General features: G+C 47.0%; 1 protein-coding gene across 1 annotated transcript in view; it reads left to right on the top strand.

The window, feature by feature from the left end:
• ATR (ATR serine/threonine kinase) overlaps positions 1–12,922 on the top strand; it is a 174,492-nt gene that overhangs the window by 113,429 nt on the left and 48,141 nt on the right. Inside the window, exons 35-37 of the mRNA XM_030216335.1 lie at positions 790–969; positions 7,974–8,116; positions 12,633–12,730. Coding sequence (XP_030072195.1) covers positions 790–969; positions 7,974–8,116; positions 12,633–12,730 — 421 coding nt within the window. The remainder of the gene's footprint in view (positions 1–789; positions 970–7,973; positions 8,117–12,632; positions 12,731–12,922) is intronic.

Here is a 12,922-nt window from a genome sequence, read left to right as displayed (position 1 = left end):
TTCTTCTTGTAGGGAATCCAAGATCTCTTTGCTTCTAGACCATCTTGGATGTCTTCAATTAAGTCCCTGTCCACTTCCTCCGACTGTGAGGGTGATCTGTATATTACTCTGATATAGATACATTTTCATTTCCCTCTTTCTAGTTTAACCCACAGCGCTTCTTCTGTACCCCACATATCCTGCAGTTCTGACACTTTAATATTATTCTTAGCATATAATGCCACTCCTCCACCCTTTTTTCGTACTCTGTCCTTCCTGAATAGATTATAGCCAGGTACATCTTTCTTGTCAGGCTGCAATCCCAAAACTACTTTTGAGCTGTAAAGAAAACACTTCTACTACTTCTATGAACTGGTTTTTCACTGCTTAATATTTTTGTTGCCTTATGAAATATACAAATTTGTGTTTTTCTTATAAAAATATTACAACCTACAAAAATCCTTATTAGTGCACACCCATTTGAAGGATATTTAGATAAAAAGTTAAAAGATTTATTAAATAAGAAAACATTTCTGTTGGGAATGGAGGTTGCAGTTTGATTAGCCTCAGCAAACGATAACACAAGAGAGGGTGCATACATAAAATAGCCATACCCACTGCCACAGCAGGAAAGCCTGGCCAAGAGTTTCAGCACTTCAGCTACCCGAAACTGTGGCTCCCCTGTCCATTTCTCCTCTTCTTCATCCGAGGCAGCCTGCCCCTCTACAGAACAAAACATTTGATCCTTCACATCCTATAGTAATCTGACAGAGATCGTCTTTGATGGAAATATTTCCTTCGTTTTTGCAGGGTGATGTTCATCAGGCTCTCATTGTTCTTCAGAAAGGTGTTGAGTTATGTTTCCCTGAAAACGAAACACCAACAGATACCAAAACTATCCTGATCCATGGCCGAGCCATGCTGCTGGTGGGCCGCTTCATGGAAGAAACTGCAAATTTTGAAAGTAATGCAGTGATGAAACAGTACAAGGTGGGTGTAGGACTGCAAAGTTTGATTTGTGCTGGCCCATTTCTATGGTTAGCTTCAAAGCAGCATGGCTCCCATTTTCCCCTTGGAAACACAGGTTAATGACAGGGAGGATATGAGATAGAGAATGGGGAAAAGGGGAAAAGATAAGAAGCTCAGTCTTGGTGATGTTTAGTTTCAGACAGGCAGGCTGAGACTTGGGCCTGGATTTCTGCTGAAATTTCTGGTGTGGAGAGGTAGATCTGGGAGTCATCAGCATAAAGAGGATCATGTCTTGTGTCGGTGGGAAAGTAGGATTCGAGCCTACACCAAGGGACTCTGATACTGTCTACACTGCTGGATTAGTGAAATGTTACAAAATATATTGAAATGGAGTGAGGTTATAGCATATAACAATAGTTATACAGGCCTGTTCAAGGTGACTTGCGTGTTTTATTAAAAGTGGATGGGGAAAGGGGAAAGAGTGAAGAAAAGAAAGAAAAAGCCAGCAGGATTATGTATTGGGAATGGTCCATTCTCCGAGGACAAGCAGGCTGCTTGTTCTCACTGATGGATGACGTCCACGGCAGCCCCTCCAATCGGAAACTTCTCTAGCAAAGTCCTTTGCTAGTCCTCGCGCGCCCGCGCGCACCGCGCATGCGCGGCCGTCTTCCCGCCCGAAACCGGCTCGAGCCGGCCAGTCTTCTTTTGTCCGCACTCGGTACGGTCGTGTTTTCGCCGTGTCGAGCCCCGGAAAGTCGACCTCGCGCGTCCAAATTTATTTTGACGTGTTTTTTCTTCGGAAAAGTCTTTCAAGTGTCGGGAAGTGCTCCGGAAACCCCCCCCCCCCCCCCCCGGGTTTTGTGTTAATCCTCCCCGTACTTCCAGATTTTTGCCCCAATAAGTTTTCTTTCGTCGTCGGGGTAGGCCTCTTTTTGGCCTCAGTCGAGATTTTCTCCCTTACAAATTTTTTGGTGCTCTTTTTCCGTCATTTCGGACTTTGATTTCGCCGGCGCGATTTTTCCGCCCATGACATCGAAGCCTTCCAGCGGCTTCAAGAAGTGCACCCAGTGCGCCCGGGTTATCTCGCTCACTGATCGACACTCGTCGTGTCTTCAGTGTCTGGGGGCCGAGCACCGCCCTCAGAACTGCAGTCTGTGTTCCCTGCTTCAAAGGCGGACTCAGGTAGCGAGACTAGCCCAGTGGAACGTGTTGTTCTCGGGCTCTTCGTCGGCATCGGCACCGGGATCTTCGAGTGCATCGACGTCGTCAGCGTCCAGACCATCTTCCTCGGCCGCCCCTGCATCGAGTGCATCGAGGCATCGGGCCTCTGCATCGGCGCCGAGACATCGGATAGCTGCATCGACGTCGGTGGTACCGGGACTTCGTCTGCTGATGTCGTCGGACGGTGGTGCATCGTCAGGAGTGCAGGTGAGGGCTGTCCATTCCCCTGCTGGTGGCGGTGAGCCTTCGGGTGGGTCTCCTCCTACCCTGAGGGCTCCTGCGGTACAGCCCCCCCGAGACCGACCTCCTTCGGCCTCGGCCCCGAGGAAGCGATGGCTGGATTCTACGTCCTCCTCGTCGGTGCCGGGGAGCTCCGGTGACATGCTTCGGAAGAAATCGAAGAAGCATCGACACCGGTCGCCTCCCCGCGTCGGTACCGAGAGCTCTGGGTCGCCGAGGGAGTCGGCACCCAGCAGGCATCGGCACCGAGAGGACCGCTCACCCTCTGTTCAAGAGGTGTCGATGCGCTCCACTCTGGACAGCCCGGAACAGCCTCCTCGCCCGGAACAGGTTCTGACGTCGACGCCTGCATCGACCTCTTTGCCTTTCTCTGCAGCCGCTCTGAACGAGAGCCTCCGGGCCGTTCTCCCAGAGATTCTGGGAGAGCTGTTGCGCCCTACCCCTCCGGTACCGGCGGTGCTTGCGCCTCCGGTACCGTCGAGCGTGGCGCCGGCTGGCCCATCGCCCGGGGTGAGGTCCCCGACGTCGGTACCGCGTGCGGTACCGACTGCGGCCACCTCCCAGGAGGGCTCCCCGACTACGTCGGCGGAGGGAGCTTCGCCGATGCGGGCCAGGGAGTCTACCTCTCGACGCCCCCATCGTGGACGTGGCTCCACTGAGTCGAGCCGGGCGAGGTTGCAGACACAGGTTCGTGAACTTGTGTCTGACACCGAGGGTGAGGCCTCGTGGGAGGAAGAAGAAGACCCCCAGATATTTCTCTGACGAGGAGTCTGAGGGTCTTCCTTCTGATCCCACTCCCTCTCCTGAAAGACAGCTTTCTCCTCCTGAGAGTCTGTCTTTCGCTTCCTTTGTCCGGGAGATGTCTACGGCCATCCCCTTCCCGGTGGTTGTGGAGGACGAGCCCAGGGCTGAAATGTTTGAGCTCCTGGACTATCCTTCTCCACCTAAGGAAGCGTCCACTGTTCCCTTGCACCATGTCCTAAAAAAGACATTGCTTGCGAACTGGACAAAACCTCTAACTAATCCCCACATCCCCAAGAAGATCGAGTCCCAGTACCAGATCCATGGGGACCCAGATCTGATGCGCACCCAGTTGCCTCATGATTCTGGAGTTGTGGATCTGGCCCTAAAGAAGGCTAAGAGTTCTAGGGAGCATGCTTCGGCGCCCCCGGGCAAGGACTCTAGAACCTTAGACTCCTTTGGGAGGAAGGCCTACCATTCCTCTATGCTCGTGGCCAAAATCCAGTCTTACCAGCTCTACACGAGCATACACATGCGGAACAATGTGCGGCAGTTGGCGGGCTTGGTTGATGCTCTTCCCCCTGAGCAAGCCAAGCCTTTTCAGGAGGTGGTCAGGCAGCTGAAGGCGTGCAGAAAATTCCTGGCCAGAGGGGTATATGACACCTTTGATGTTGCGTCCAGGGCCGCTGCTCAAGGTGTGGTGATGCGCAGGCTCTCATGGCTGCGTGCCGCCGACCTGGAGAATAGACTCCAGCAGCGGATTGCGGACTCGCCTTGCCGTGCGGACAACATTTTTGGAGAGAAAGTCGAACAGGTGGTAGAGTCTCTCCACCAGCGGGACACCGCATTCGACAAGTTCTCCCGCCGGCAGCCTTCAGCATCTACCTCTACAGGTAGAAGATTTTTCGGGGGAAGGAAGACTGTTCCCTACTCTTCTGGTAAGCGTAGGTACAATCCTCCTTCTCGACAGCCTGCGGCCCAGGCTAAGCCCCAGCGCGCTCGCTCTCGTCAGCAGCGTGCGCCTCAGCCAGGCCCCTCGGCTCCCCAGCAAAAGCAAGGGGCGAGCTTTTGACTGGCTCCAGCAGAGCATAGCCAACATCCAAGTGTCAGTGCCGGGCGACCTACCAGTCGGGGGGAGGTTGAAAGCTTTTCACCAAAGGTGGCCTCTAATAACCTCCGACCAGTGGGTTCTCCAAATAGTCCGGCAAGGATACACCCTCAATTTGGCCTCAAAACCTCCAAATTGTCCACCGGGAGCTCAGTCTTACAGCTTCCAGCACAAGCAGGTACTTGCAGAGGAACTCTCCGCCCTCTCAGCGCCAATGCGGTCGAGCCCGTGCCATCCGGGCAAGAAGGGCTGGGATTCTATTCCAGGTACTTCCTTGTGGAAAAGAAAACAGGGGGGATGCGTCCCATCCTAGACCTAAGGGCCCTGAACAAATATCTCGTAAAAGAAAAGTTCAGGATGCTTTCCCTGGGCACCCTTCTCCCCATGATTCAGCAAAACGATTGGCTATGCTCTCTGGACTTGAAGGATGCCTACACACACATCCCGATACTGCCAGCTCACAGACAGTATCTGCGATTTCAGTTGGGCACACGCCACTTCCAGTACTGTGTGCTACCCTTTGGGCTCGCCTCTGCGCCCAGGGTGTTCACAAAGTGCCTAGCTGTGGTAGCAGCAGCACTTCGCAGGCTGGGGGTGCACGTGTTCCCATATCTCGACGATTGGCTGGTGAAGAACACATCCGAGGCAGGAGCCCTGCAGTCCATGCAGATGACTATTCGCCTCCTGGAGCTACTGGGGTTTGTGATAAATTATCCAAAGTCCCATCTTCTCCCAGTGCAGAAACTCAAATTCATAGGAGCTCTGCTGGATTCTCGGACGGCTCGCGCCTATCTCCCAGAGACGAGGGCCAACAACTTGTTGTCCCTCGTCTTGCGGGTGCGAGCGTCCCAGCAGATCACAGCTCGGCAGATGTTGAGATTGCTGGGCCACATGGCCTCCACAGTTCATGTGACTCCCATGGCCCGTCTTCACATGAGATCTGCTCAATGGACCCTAGCCTCCCAGTGCTATCAGGCTGCTGGGGGTCTAGAAGACGTGATCCACCTGTCCACGAGTTTTCTCGAATCCCTGTATTGGTGGACAATCTGGTCCAATTTGACTCTGGGACGTCCTTTCCAAATTCCTCAGCCACAAAAAGTGCTGACAACGGATGCGTCTCTCCTGGGATGGGGAGCTCATGTCGATGGGCTTCACACCCAAGGAAGCTGGTCCCTCCAGGAGCGCGGTCTACAGATCAATCTCCTGGAGTTGCGAGCGATCTGGAACGCTCTGAAGGCTTTCAGAGATCGGCTGTCCCATCAAATTATCCAAATTCAGACAGACAACCAGGTTGCCATGTACTATGTCAACAAGCAGGGGGGCACCGGATCTCGCCCCCTGTGTCAGGAAGCCGTCAGCATGTGGCTCTGGGCTCGCCGTCTCGGCATGGTGCTCCAAGCCACATATCTGGCAGGCGTAAACAACAGTCTGGCCGACAGAGTGAGCCGGATTATGCAACCTCACGAGTGGTCGCTCAACTCCAGAGTGGTGCGCCAGATCTTCCAAGCGTGGGGCACCCCCTTGGTGGATCTCTTCGCATCTCGAGTGAACCACAAAGTCCCTCAGTTCTGTTCCAGGCTTCAGGCCCACGGCAGACTGGCATCGGATGCCTTCCTCCTGGATTGGGGGGAGGGCCTGCTGTATGCTTATCCTCCCATTCCTCTTGTGGGGAAGACTTTGTTGAAACTCAAGCAAGACCGAGGCACCATGATTCTGATTGCTCCTTTTTGGCCGCGTCAGATCTGGTTCCCTCTTCTTCTGGAGTTATCCTCCGAAGAACCGTGGAGATTGGAGTGTTTTCCGACCCTCATCACGCAGGACGAAGGGGCTCTTCTGCATCCCAGCCTCCGGTCCCTGGCTCTCACGGCCTGGATGTTGAGAGCGTAGACTTTGCCTCTTTGGGTCTGTCAGAGGGTGTCTCCCGCGTCTTGCTTGCTTCCAGGAAAGATTCCACTAAGAGGAGTTACTTCTTTCTGTGGAGGAGGTTTGCCGTCTGGTGTGACAGCAAGGCCCTAGCTCCTCGCTCTTGTCCTACACAGACCCTGCTTGAATACCTTCTGCACTTGTCTGAGTCTGGTCTTAAGACCAACTCTGTAAGAGTTCACCTTAGCGCGATCAGTGCATACCATTACCATGTGGAAGGTAAGCCGATCTCAGGACAGCCTTTAGTTGTTCGCTTCATGAGAGGTTTGCTTTTGTCAAAGCCCCCTGTCAAGCCTCCTACGGTGTCATGGGATCTCAATGTCGTTCTCACCCAGCTGATGAAATCTCCTTTTGAGCCACTGAATTCCTGCCATCTGAAGTACTTGACCTGGAAGGTCATTTTCTTGGTGGCAGTTACTTCAGCTCGTAGAGTCAGTGAGCTTCAGGCCCTGGTAGCCCAGGCCCCTTACACCAAATTTCATCATAACAGAGTAGTCCTCCGCACTTACCCTAAGTTCTTGCCAAAGGTCGTGTCGGAGTTCCATCTGAACCAGTCAATTGTCTTGCCAACATTCTTTCCCCGTCCTCATTCCTGCCCTGCTGAACGTCAGCTGCACACATTGGACTGCAAGAGAGCATTGGCCTTCTACCTGGAGCGGACACAGCCCCACAGACAGTCCGCCCAATTGTTTGTTTCTTTTGATCCCAATAGGAGGGGAGTGGCTGTAGGGAAACGCACTATAGCCAATTGGCTAGCAGATTGCATTTCCTTCACTTACGCCCAGGCGGGGCTGGCTCTTGAGGGTCATGTCACGGCTCATAATGTTAGAGCCATGGCTGCGTCGGTAGCCCACTTGAAGTCAGCCTCCATTGAAGAAATTTGCAAAGCTGCGACGTGGTCTTCTGTCCACACATTCACATCTCATTACTGCCTGCAGCAGGATACCCGACGCGACAGTCGGTTCGGGCAGTCAGTTCTTCAGAACCTGTTTGGGCTTTAGGATCCAACTCCACCCCCCGAGGGCCCTGTTTGTTCTGTTCCAGGCTGCACTCTCAGTTAGTTGGTCAATTTTTTAGGTCAATTTCAGTTATGTCCTCGCCGTTGCGAGGCCCAGTTGACCATGGTTGTTGTTTTGAGTGAGCCTGGGGGCTAGGGATACCCCATCAGTGAGAACAAGCAGCCTGCTTGTCCTCGGAGAAAGCGAATGCTACATACCTGTAGAAGGTATTCTCCGAGGACAGCAGGCTGATTGTTCTCACAAACCCGCCCGCCTCCCCGTTGGAGTTGTGTCTTCCCTTGAAGTGTATTGTCTTGCTACATACTGGACTGGCCGGCTCGAGCCGGTTTCGGGCGGGAAGACGGCCGCGCATGCGCGAGGACTAGCAAAGGACTTTGCTAGAGAAGTTTCCGATTGGAGGGGCTGCCGTGGACGTCACCCATCAGTGAGAACAATCAGCCTGCTGTCCTCGGAGAATACCTTCTACAGGTATGTAGCATTCGCTTTTAGGATATGTCAGAACCTACTTATAAAGGCTTGTACTCAGCATAAGTTGATAATGAAGTAGCTGTTACACAGTGATAATGTTGGATATGATATTTATATGTGTTTTTGTTTCAATATTAACTGTTTGGTTTGAGCAAATTTGACAAAAAGTGAAAAAATTACAGGAGGCCTTTCTGCTGTGAGAAATGTTACTCCTCATAGTAGAGAAATTACAAATACCTAAAAATCATTCTTCGATGAGGATCTTCCAATGCATGTTCTAATTTTCTGTTATTTTGGGGTTACAGGAAGTTACTACCTTGCTACCAGAGTGGGAAGATGGCCATTTTTATTTTGCCAAGTATTATGATAAGCTGATGCCAATGGTAACTGACAATAAGATGGAAAAGCAAGGAGACTTGATCAGATATATAGTTCTTCACTTTGGAAGGTGAGCTACTAAATTGTGTGATGCTTTTTCTGCTGTGGTTTTTTGGGTACTAACTAGTCAGTTGGGACAGCTGTATGGACAGCAGAAGAGAGGTATCAGATTGTCTCACACTATAAAAAAAATCTTCTTTTCCAAAGTCCATACCTCTATACGTCTATGTACTTCACCGTCTGGCATGTCTTTGTATTGTTTCTGATGGCAGGACTTTGTAGCATAAAAAGCATCCTGTCAGCTTTCTCAACATAAGGACAATATAATACAATGCAAATGCTTATATTCTGCAAGTACCAGGATGGTTCAGTGAGGATCACAAGACATTTACTAGGATGACACAATAATAATCAATAATAATTACATAGTAGTTAAACACTACATATTAAAAAACTTTTAAAATAAAAAAATCTTTAAATTGTCTTTAGAATAATGTATAGTCGTTTGAATTCTTAAATCAGTAGGTAGATTGACCACCAGGGAAACTATTTTGAGGGGTTTTATCTCACTTGCAGTATAGCTTCAAAAGAAGAAACAATCTGCACAGTGAGGAGAGGAAGAAAAAGTGAGAGCTGTTGGTGTTCACACACCTGTACCTAGCAATTACTTATAGATTTAGTACCATCCTTTCCCCTTGGCCTTTGACTCTTATATTTTGAGTTTTCATCTGACCAATCATCTAAAATGTATTTTTTTTTTATTACTTCATTTTGTAGTGATTTCTGTCCTGCTGTTGACTACAACACATCTCTTGTGTCTAGGATGCTACCTTCTCTCATCAGAATTCATCCCTGCTTCCAAATCTTTCTCTTTTTGCTAGCTACCAAGGCCATTGCCACTGATAAGTGTTAGAAGTAGATACACAATGTTACTTGTCTGTAGTTAGAAAGGAATAGGTTTTGGGGTTTTTTCATATAAATACAAAGAGACCAGTATCTGAAAAAAGCAGAGCTCCTAAGCTGAGGCACTTTGAATGCCTCTCTTCATCTCAACTTAAGCATAGGTCCTTAAGTCTTAGCTAACATATCCTAAATATAGGACTTAATTCTTGTCTTAGATTGAGGAGCTTAAATTAGGTGTTTTAGGATTCGAATTGTAGATTTAATTAGCAGCTCAAGGCAAGTTACATTTAGATACAGTATGCACTTCCCTATCCCAATAGAGCTTAAATTTAAGTTAGTACCTGAGGCAGTGGAAGGTGAAGTGATTTACACAAGGTCACAAAAAGCATCTGCCTCATAACTGCCCATTTTTTAATCCTAAATTTAAGATCGGGTCAATTTTTGGTCCAAACTCTCCAAGTTATGCTTCTAAACAGTTTGAAAATTGGACTATAAGCCTAATATTTTGTTATACTTTTGTTCATTCTTGGACAAGTAAAAATGATAGTTACTGTTCTTTCTAGATCACACTTTCATTTCTTCAGCTTCTAAAGCTCTCACCTTTATGCAAATTAATATAAAAAGGGGGCAAGAAGAGGCCCTATGACTGGTACATATGCGAAAGGCCACCACTATCCTACAGTCTCTTCAGGTCCACACAGAAGCCAAACCCCCGATCTGAAATCTTGTGATTCAGCACCCCAGAAGCAAAGACCCTTGAATATGTGGAGGGGCATTTTTAATATTACATCAAAATCCAATTTGGGATGTTTTGCACAAAAACATCCAGAAATCCAGTGCCAAACACAGTCATTTTTGAACCAGAAAAACATCTATCTTTTTGGTTCGAAAATTGCCTTATTTAAGATGTTTTTGTGCTCAGTGCGTCTTTCCTTTAGGACCATTTTCAAACAAAAACATTCCAAGGGAAAAACGTACAAAAACAAGCCATTGGGCTGTCTGGGGACCAGCAGTCTTACTAGATGGACCACACAGACATCTCAGTGGAGCAGTGGGGCAGTCTAAGGGGCACTGCAGTGAACTTCACATAAAGATCCCAGGTACACATTATAACACCATTATATTGTATGGTGAGCCCTCCAGGAATATTAAAGAGGAATGGCCATTATATCTGTTGTCATAGAGCCTGGTATATATTGTTACGTTACCTCTAAGGGGTTGGGAGATGGTCCGTGACCACTGGGAGCATTAAGAGGGGGTCATGCCTTTATCCCTCCAGTGGTCAGTTTGGACACCTTTTTGGCACTTAGTTGTTACTGAAACAGGTCTAGCCAAAAACACCCTATTTTTTTTGCCGTGGATATATTTACAATGTTCCATTATCACAGAAAATTTCCAAATCGTAGGCCACCATAATCCTGCCCAAAATAGACCTCCTACACGCTCCCTTGAGATTTAGATGAACTGCATAGAAAAATGTCTTTAAAATGACTTTCAAATATAGCAATTTGAATGTTAGCGCAAAAAAAAAAAAAGCCTATCTGCTGCATTGTCGTTTTTTGGACTTTTTTTGTTTCGAGCCGCATTATTAGGGATGTGCATTTTAATTTTGCTCAGTGTTGATATATACTAACAGGCATATTTTCAAAGCACTTAGCCTTCCAAAGTTCCATAGGTTTCTATGGAACTTTGGAAGGCTAAGTGCTTTGAAAATATGCCTCTAAGTAACATGTGCCAACATGAAGTAGTATGTCTTGGCGCACAATGTTTTGTTCTAGTGTGTATTGTTCATTTTAGTACATAATAAAACTGAATTGAACAAAATAGGGGAAAAAAACACATATGAAGTGAAATTAGAATAAACATGTTCCCTCCTTAAATCAGATAGGGGAAATTCTTTCACCATCTCCAGTGCAATGTGTATCCAATTAAAAAGCCCTAGGATTGCCGGACTTCTTAGTTAATTTTACAGATTTCAGGTAGGGCGGGGATGGAAGGGTGGCTTAATTAAGGGTAGGTGGGTAAATGGGGAATTTACTAAAGCTCCTCCTTGATCATTTCTGGATTATTGGAGATGGGATGAGGGGGAATGATATTAGGTGTAAGGGGAAGTGGGATGTCTGTAGGTCAGGGAGGGTGGGTAATGGACCTGGTCCATTTACTGTATCTTCTGAAGAGCTATAAGTGTTTAGGCCTTTTAGAAATAGTGGGGGGCTCATTTTCAAAACATATATAAGTCCAAAAATGTCATAAGATGGCAGACCATTTTCTTTCAAAAACATCCAAGTTGTGATTTGCGACATCCCAAAGTTTGTCCAAATTTCAAGAGGGTGTGTTTTGGACGAGACCTGGGCAGCACCAAAAGATAAACCTTTTTTGCAATAATAGAACAAAATAAAAACATTAAAACGTTTTTGTCTAGACCTGTTTCAATCCCAACTAAGTGACCAAAAGGTGCCCTAAATGAACAAATGACAACTGGCAGGATTAAGGCATAACCCCCTCCCCCCACTTTACTCCTCCAGTGGTCACTGACCCCCCTCCCCCAACCTCCTAAGATGTGACAGTATATACCATGCTTTATGACATCTTCAGATATGATTGCCACTCCTATTAGAGCAGCAAGCAGGAACCAGGAGTAGCCTAATAGTCAGTGCAGTGGACTGTAGAGAAGGGGACCCCAGGCCCCATATCCCACTCTAACTGGTACACTTGTGGTGGAATGTGTGAGCCCTCTGAAAAACACTAAGTACCTACTATACCTATATATAGGTGACACTTGCAAGCTTGAGAGCTATTATTAGTGATGTACAGTGGGTAGTTTTCTGCTTCTGGAGGGTTCACCATATAATATAAGGGGGTAACAGCGAGATGTGTACCTGGGACCTTTTGTAAGATGTGAACCTGGGACCTTTTGCAAGATATGTACCTGAGACCTTTTATGTGAAGTTCAGTGCTCCCTAGGGTGCCTACTGCTCTGTTGAGATGTCTGCCAGTCTACTAAGAATAATAGCCCCCAGACATCCCAATAGCTGTTTTTTGGGCGTTTTTCTCTTGGACATTTTATTTTCCAAAACAGTACCAAAAGAAAAATGAACTGAGCACAAACATCTAGAAAAAGGTGATTTTCGAACCAAAGAGAGAGATTTTTTCAGGTTTCAAAAACTCAATGTTCACCACTCAAGTTTTGGACTTTTTTAGCAAAATGTCTAAAATCGAATTTAGACGTATTATCAAAAATACCCCTTAATGTGTTTTCTGGTATTGTGGTAGATTGGGTGGGGGAGGGAGCAGGGAGTAAAACTTGTTGGAATATTGAATTAATACTTGTAAACAATTGTTTTACAGTATCTTTACTCATTTGTTCAATGCAAAAAAGAAAAGGGAAATGGGACTTGATATACCACACAAAGGGAAGAGCAGTTCTGTGCCTCTAGCCATGATTTTGTTAAAATAAACAATAAAATGAGCTAAGGATGTTTCCAAGCTGCTCCTCTGCAGCCAATGCATTTGATTTCTGTAAGTAAGGGACTGCTGGAAAGCTAGTATGTTTATGTTCCTGTTTAGAAGTCGGTATCAAGAAAGTTGATCATTGACACATCACTTTTGTCAAGCCATACAGTGTGTGAATACTGCAAAATTTCACTTGTGACATGTATGAATGTTTAGCTGTATAATTACAGGTCTCTGCAATTTGGAAACCAATACATATATCAGTCAATGCCAAGAATGTTATCACTGTGGCTTGACTTTGGAGCCAAAGTATATGAATGGGAAAAAGGTATGTTTTATCTGCCCTCCAAAAACCCTTTTCTGTAATATTTTTTTTCTATAAAAAATGGATAGATATACATTTTACAAAAATGTTAAATAATATGGACTTGGAAGGTAGGCTGTTTGCAAATTTACTTTTTCCTAGATTAATTATTGATATTTGAACCTCACAGAGAAAATAATTTTAATTTGCTGTCAT

The sequence above is a fragment of the Microcaecilia unicolor genome, chromosome 10 (genome assembly GCF_901765095.1).
Source record: "Microcaecilia unicolor chromosome 10, aMicUni1.1, whole genome shotgun sequence".
In the NCBI taxonomy this organism is placed as follows: domain Eukaryota; kingdom Metazoa; phylum Chordata; class Amphibia; order Gymnophiona; family Siphonopidae; genus Microcaecilia; species Microcaecilia unicolor.
Note: the sequence above shows the minus strand (reverse complement) of the source record. Positions and strands in the feature narration are given on the sequence as shown.